The 6,968-nt window shown below is 49.4% G+C and overlaps 1 protein-coding gene across 1 annotated transcript; it reads left to right on the top strand.

Annotated features, from left to right (window-relative positions):
- The first annotated feature begins 406 nt into the window (after positions 1-406).
- On the top strand, positions 407-6,619 carry tekt4 (tektin 4). The gene is made up of 6 exons (XM_072657451.1): positions 407-975; positions 2,653-2,723; positions 3,803-3,946; positions 4,137-4,359; positions 4,722-4,876; positions 6,326-6,619. Exons 1-6 carry the CDS (start codon positions 493-495, stop codon positions 6,537-6,539), a joined length of 1,290 nt encoding a protein of 429 aa, XP_072513552.1. The 5' UTR covers positions 407-492; the 3' UTR covers positions 6,540-6,619.
- The last annotated feature ends 349 nt before the right edge of the window (positions 6,620-6,968 follow it).

Raw genomic sequence — 6,968 nt, 5'->3', positions numbered from 1 at the left:
ATAGACTTAGTTATGAGGTTATGCACTAATTAGCCATTACATTAAAACCACCAGTGCCCTTAGTGTTGCCAAATCAGTGGTGGACCTTCTTTGGGACACTTCTGGCAGGGACTGACCACTGCATACCGGGGACACCCCAACAAGACCTGCCTGCTGTTTTGGGGATGTTCTGACACCAGCTGTGTGGTCGTAATGTTATGGCTCAGTGGCATGGATCAGTGTGGACGAGTGTATGCTATGCAGGTGTGCCCTCCTGTGGCCTAAAGCGTGTAGTTAGCGATGTCGCCTGGCAACCCTGGAACCTGGCAGTACACCTGAATGGAACGCCTTGAGCGTCCTTGGAGACAGCCGGTTTCCAGGCAACGGTTCTGAACGTAAACAGAGCTGGCGTCTAATGTGTGCTACGACCAGACGAGCCGACCAGTCTACACCCCCAGTATAAACCAGTGTAGTCCGCAGAAAACCAGTAGTGTCCTGGTTTAAACCGCTGAAATGTCGTCCCAGCTGTCCGCGCCGCGTTTTGACCCCACAGCCGTGCCGGACCGCGACCTTTCCGCCGGGCTGGCCACCGCGGGCTACCGCTCCGCCAAATACTCTCCGGGCGAGTGGATGGCCAACAACTCGGCCACGCTGCACCGGGCTCTCGCCGACCAGCTCGACGCCCAGAGAATCCACCGCGCCTCTCGGGCCCTCTCTGCCGAGGTGGAGGCGGGCACGCTGGGCGCGCAGAGCCGCGGAACCAAACTTCTGGGGTCGCGGCTGCAGGACGTGCACTCCCGCAGGACGGAGCTGGAGCGCGGCGTGGAGCGGCTGTCAGCCGAGACTGAGCTGCTGCTGGGCCAGAAGAGGCGGCTGGAGAAAGCCCTGCTGACCACCGACATCCCTCTCACCATCTCCACAGACAACCTCGGCTGCAGGGAGAGACGGTTCGGACCGGACCTGGTCCAGGACCGGGTGGAGGAAGAACTTCTAAAGGTCCCTCACTATAGCTGCCTGCAGATTAAAGGGGCACTTCAAAGAAATACTACTAATGGGCAGTTTCCCCTCCTAGAAGACAGTCAGTCAGTGCTCAGATTGCCTGAGGTTTATTCTGTAGCTTTTGCGCTGGAGATGTGAGGATAGTGTAGCTAGCTAGCTAACAAGTAATGGAAGTCAGTTGTCACCAAAACAGTATCAGGCTGTAACAGTATCAGCCTGTAACAGTATCAGCCTGTAACAGGTATCAGGCTGTAACAGTATCAGGCTGTAACAGGTATCAGGCTGTAACAGTATCAGCCTGTAACAGTATCAGCCTGTAACAGGTATCAGGCTGTAACAGGTATCAGGCTGTAACAGGTATCAGGCTGTAACAGTATCAGCCTGTAACAGTATCAGGCTGTAACAGGTATCAGCCTGTAACGGTATCAGGCTGTAACAGTATCAGGCTGTAACAGGTATCAGCCTGTAACAGTATCAGGCTGTAACAGTATCAGGCTGTAACAGTATCAGCCTGTAACAGTATCAGGCTGTAACAAGTATCAGGCTGTAACAGTATCAGGCTGTAACAGTATCAGGCTGTAACAAGTATCAGCCTGTAACAGTATCAGCCTGCGTCTTCAATTATTCAGAAGCGTGCGGGTAGACGAGGTTACTTAATTAAACGTGCCGCTGTGATGACTCAAGCAACCCGACACTTCATAAACTTTATTATAAACTATTATAATAATAATAATAAAAAAATAGTAATTTAGAGTGGTCCAGCGGACCAAAGCCCTGTCACTATGATCAGAGTCCCCAAGAGGGCGCAATTGGCCTTGCTTTCTCCAGGGTGGGTAGATGGCGCTCTTCTCCCCTGCCCCTACATCACTTCGCTGCGGTGCTAGCCGTTGCTGGCCGTCGCTGGCCGTCGCTGGCCGTCGCTGGTGTCTGAAGGCCGGTGCGTTTATCTACATTGGTGATTGGTCCAACAAAAGGCATTTCATGCCAAAAAAGGACACTTCTGCTGTTGTAAACCTGGCTAGTGCGCCCCCTAGAGGTGGACAGTTCAGTTCTGCTGCGTCTAAGACTTTGACTCTACTGATAAATAAACACTGAGAATTTTCTCCACTATTAAATGTCGGCGGGCGACAATCTTGCAAATGTTGATGCGTTTGCAGGTTGCCACGGCGACAAACAGCGAAATAGCTTCTGATTGGCGCCATTCTACCCTTCCCTCTTCTCACCAAGCCCCGCCTCCATACGAGTCTTGTTATCAATCCTGAAACAAGCATTTTTTAATACACTTCCACTGTGAGCTCAGCGGTTAGAGCTCTAGGCTATTGATGATTGTAGGGTTGTGGGTTCGATACTCGGGCTCGGCAAGCTGCTTGAGCAAGGCCCTTCACCCTCTCTGCCACCACTCATGGGCATGTGTGCTGTTTCACGGCACGGATGGGTTGAAGGCGGAAGCCAGATGGACTTCTTTCTACATATATTCTTCTGTTTTTTTATCCTTTTGGTCAAAAATCATAAAAAAAAAAAAAAGTGGACACTTCAAAGTGGGAGGTGTGAACAACAGAAAGGCTGCCCAGAAAGAAGTTAAACCCAGAGTAAAAATGAGGAGCTCAATAGTAATGACCCATTATAACGCAACAAACATAAATAAAAGCATCTGTGTACGTTTGTCCATCACAGGAGGTTGAGCTGATCAGAAACGTGCAGGCTCTGCTGAAGAAAACTCTGCAACAAGCCGTCGATCAAATCAGGTACTGAACTCCGGTAACACCTCGTACCCTGATCCCATTTATACAGCGTTAACATTCCTTCACTGTTGCATTTACAGATGCAAACACACATGCCAGGGTGCGTCCTGTCCACACTGCAACACTCCACACTACATGTCCAAATGTTTGTGGACACCCCTTCTAATGAATGCATTTAGAAAAGTACTGCCAATAGAATAGGAGGCCAGGCGTGGGCTAGTAGAGAGCTAGTATAAAGCCCCCCAGCATTGAGAAGCTGTGGAGCGGTGGAACAGTGTTTTTCTGGAAGGATGGATGGTGGAGCTCCATCCAAAGCTTTTGGGATGATTTAGGGAGGTGTGGATGAAAAGGTGGGGTGGTGATCATCCAACATGGGGCAGTGGTGGCTCAGCGGTTAGAGCGCTGGGATATCGATAACAGGGTTGTGGGTTCGATTCCCGGGCTTGGCAAGCTGCCCTCTCTGCTCCCTGGGCGCTGGAGTTGGCTGCCCACCGCTCTGGGTGTGTGTGAGTGTATGTGTGTGTGTATGTGTGTATGTGTGTGTGTGTGTGTGTGTGTGAGTGTGTGTTCACTACCAGATGGGTTAAATGCGGAGGACACATTTCGCTGTACAGTGACAAATACATGCACCTTTACATCCTGATCTCACTAAAGCTCTTTTCGCTGACTGCAATCAAATCCTCACTGCAATGCTCCAAAAACCAAAATGTAGTAGAAAGCCTTCTTCCCTGGACAGTAGAGCCCATATATTTTTGTAAGTGTCATCTGTCAAAGTGTCAAACGGCTCCATTAGTGCTGCCAAACAAACCTTTTTTTATGGGCGCTGGGAAGCTACCAGCTGTAGCCAATCATGATCACTAGCACCACTGATTTTAAGTAAGTGTAGGTAGAATTCTGACCATATTGATTAGGCATATAAACCCCCGACCACAATGTTACCATAGAATGTGTGTTATAATAATTTCAGCTTCATCCATATTTGATATTTACGCTCCAAGCCCCTCATCCGAAAAGCCTCGCTGTGCATAAAGCGCTGACGACCTGCTCGCGGACTCAGTGGCGACTCCTCTCTGTGTCGGCAGGTTGAACAGGGAGGCCAAGCAGACTCTTGAGCTCGACTGGTCAGACAAACATGAGGCCTACGGCTTGGATGACCAGTGCGGTCGCTATGGCAACAGGAGCACGGACACACAGCACCACCCGAGCTCGGCCAGAATGCACGATCAGTAAGTCCTGATTCAAATCCTGTACACACTCCTTGACAGGCTCGAGGGGCTTGTATGCCGTTTTGTGCCAAAGTTAGTTCCGCCCTCGCAAGCTGATTGGTTGAGAACACATCTGTTGGGGCGGGGAATAGACAGGGACCAGACAGGACCAGATTGTTAGGTCTCGCTCTCTCTCCCTGCATCCCTGCAGGCGGTGCGATGAGGACGCATGGCTGAACTTCACGCAGGCTAACCTGGCCGAGGCGGAGCGTCAGCGCGAGTGCAGCGTGTCGCTGCGTTTGCTGTGTGATCGAGTGCTGCAGGAGACAGCGGAGGACCTGCGGGCCCAGAGCTCGGTGGTGGATCAGAGCTTCAGCCAGCGCTGCCTGGAGCTCAGCCAGGCCAAGAGCCAGCTGGAGCTGCAGCTATCACGGGTACACACACAAATACACTCACACACACAAACACACACACACCAGCTTTCAGCGGAGGAGGACCTGCGGGCCCAGAGCGCTGTGATGGATCAGAGCTTCAGCCAGCATTGCCTGGAGCCCTGCTAGGACAGCTAGAACCAGCTGGAGCTGCAGTTAACACAGATACGCAGCCACACACTACTATACTTACTATTATACAGTCATGGCCGAAAGTATTACTCCCAGAGAGTTATTGCTATGTTTTATATAGCAGAGAAAAAACTTAATGTAGCTGAATGCATTAATTAGAAGGATTGTCCACAAACATTTGGGCATGTAGTGTAAGTTTCTTCTGTGTGTGTGTGTGTGTGTGTGTGTATCAGGTGCTGGAGCAGATCGGGGCTCAGGAGCGTAACATCAGCACCCTGCAGCAGGCCGTGTACGATAAAGAAGCTCCGCTGCGGGTGGCTCAATCCAGACTGCACTACAGAGCCCAGAGGCCCAACATGGAACTCTGCAGAGACCAACCACAGATCAGGTAAACACACACACACACACACACACACATACACACACACACACATACACACACACACACACACACACACACGCATACACAAATACATCCACCTTAAACCTAACATACACATAAAAGCATTAGCACTAGCAGTCTACGGTCATTACCGCTGTCTGCAAAGCTGTGTGAATGGAATTCCATTATTGCATAATTACACAATATGATTATACATAAGAGCTTAATTATGTGTAATAATTGGCATTTCCCTTTGCTGTATAATCTGTATGGTGCGAGCTAAGTCTGCACTGCTGACCTTTTTTTAATGTTTATGTCAAAAAAACGACAAAATGTGCCAAAAATATGAAGACAGGCTCAAACCATAATCAAACTATGTCTTACCAACACTGATGCAGAAGCTGCACTTTTAACCAGATTTAGAAAGTATTGTTTTGGATGTGATCATATGCAAAAGTTTGGGCACCCCAGTTCAAAATGACACATGTTGATTTCAAAGGCTCCAGTGAATACGTCCTAGAGGACAACTACAGACAGGGTGACGGTGGAGGAAGCCATAAAAATGTACTTGGACCACGCCTCAGTTAACCCGACCTCCTCCTCCATCGCTCCATCATTATCTGGTAGCTGGTGTATAGCTCAATAGATAACACCACTACCTGCCACTGAGCTGCCACACCACGTGGGTGACTGGGGTTCGATTCCCATCTGAGTGACTATGCAGCACTACACCAATAAGAGTCCTTGGGTCACCTTGTAAGTCACTCTGAATAAGAGCATCAGCTAAAAACAGTAATATATACATACATATATATATATATATACCTCTTTTTATATATATATACCACTTTTTTAACGAAACCTAGCTTTGCACCCACCACCACCAGGTCTCCTCCCTTCTGTTTCATCACTCATCTAAACCACAAGGGAGGGTCAGGCTTCACAAACCTTCCACAACACTACAGAGTCACCACCTCCCAGTGTACCACCTCCTCAGACAGTGTCCATACTATTGGCTACACTGCCCTCAGGAGTTCCAGTGGTGCTGCTCCGCTCCCTCCGTACCTGTAAGCTTTTAGAGAACGTCCACAAATAGTGACTAAATGTGGTACGTAAGGGCAGAAAGCTCCTTCCACATCCGTATCCGTGTCTGTATTTAACTCTGAGCATAATGCTAACTTGTATGACTTTGAAAAGACTCTATAGAAGTAAAGAAATGCTGATCCAATGCCGTTGTCCAATCAGAACAGTGAGATCTGACGACAGAGTACAACACTGCCCTCTGGTGGTCGGGTTTAAACACAAGACAACACCTAACTAACCACTGCCATCACCCTCGCACAGCTCACCAAGGGTGCCCAAACTTTTGCACAGTACAGCCGGATCTGTGCATGTGTGTGTGTGTGTATATAGATATATATATGGTTAAATGTGTGTGTGTGTATGTGTGTGTAGTCTGCTGAGTGAGCTGGAGGAGATCTCCAGCAGTGTTGGGGTTCTGCAGCAGCAGCTGTGTGAAGCTCGAGGCTCTCTGGCTCAGCTGGAGGACAGCAGGCTGATGCTGGAAAAGGACATCAGCTGCAAAACACACTCGCTGCTCATCGACCGCGACAAGTGCATGACGCACCGCACGCGCTACCCTACTGTACTGGCCCTGTCTGGATACTGACACACACACACACACTTTGCATCCTGCTGGTCATTGTAATAGAATTCTGCAGTGTGAATATGGAGCCTCCTCAGAAACGTGTGAGAAAATAAAGCTCCTTAAACCCAATTTGTTTGGTTTTTGTTCAGTGGGTTTGAGCAGGTTCTAGGATCAGGAGGTTCTAGATACGTTACAGTAACAGCAGCTAGTCTCCTGTCCTGCAGGTCACAGCCCTCCAGTTAAAAAAAAAGAAGTACAGCCAGGTTCTGACACTAATGCACTACCTATGATTGACCACTGGATGGCAGAAGAGGTCTGAGCAGTACAACCAGACTGCGCTATACTGTAGACTTCAGCCCATATATGTATATGCACAGTGGCAGGGACAGGGTTCGAGCCCTCCCATGTGCCACCGGGCCGTCACCTTGAGGCAGATAGGGGGACCTGCTT

Source organism: Salminus brasiliensis, chromosome 15, assembly GCF_030463535.1.
Source record: "Salminus brasiliensis chromosome 15, fSalBra1.hap2, whole genome shotgun sequence".
NCBI classification, from domain to species: Eukaryota; Metazoa; Chordata; class Actinopteri; order Characiformes; family Bryconidae; genus Salminus; species Salminus brasiliensis.
The sequence above is the reverse complement of the archived record's forward strand: the minus strand, read 5'-3'. Positions and strand labels throughout refer to the sequence as shown.

Excerpts from the sequence above, each read along its gene's own strand:
- tekt4 (XM_072657451.1), top strand. The coding sequence starts at position 493 with ATGTCGTCCCAGCTGTCCGCGCCGCGTTTTGACCCCACAGCCGTGCCG. Across the intron at positions 3,947-4,136 it reads TCGGCCAGAATGCACGATCA|GCGGTGCGATGAGGACGCAT; the intron begins GTAAGTCCTGAT and ends GCATCCCTGCAG. Across the intron at positions 4,877-6,325 it reads AGAGACCAACCACAGATCAG|TCTGCTGAGTGAGCTGGAGG; the intron begins GTAAACACACAC and ends ATGTGTGTGTAG.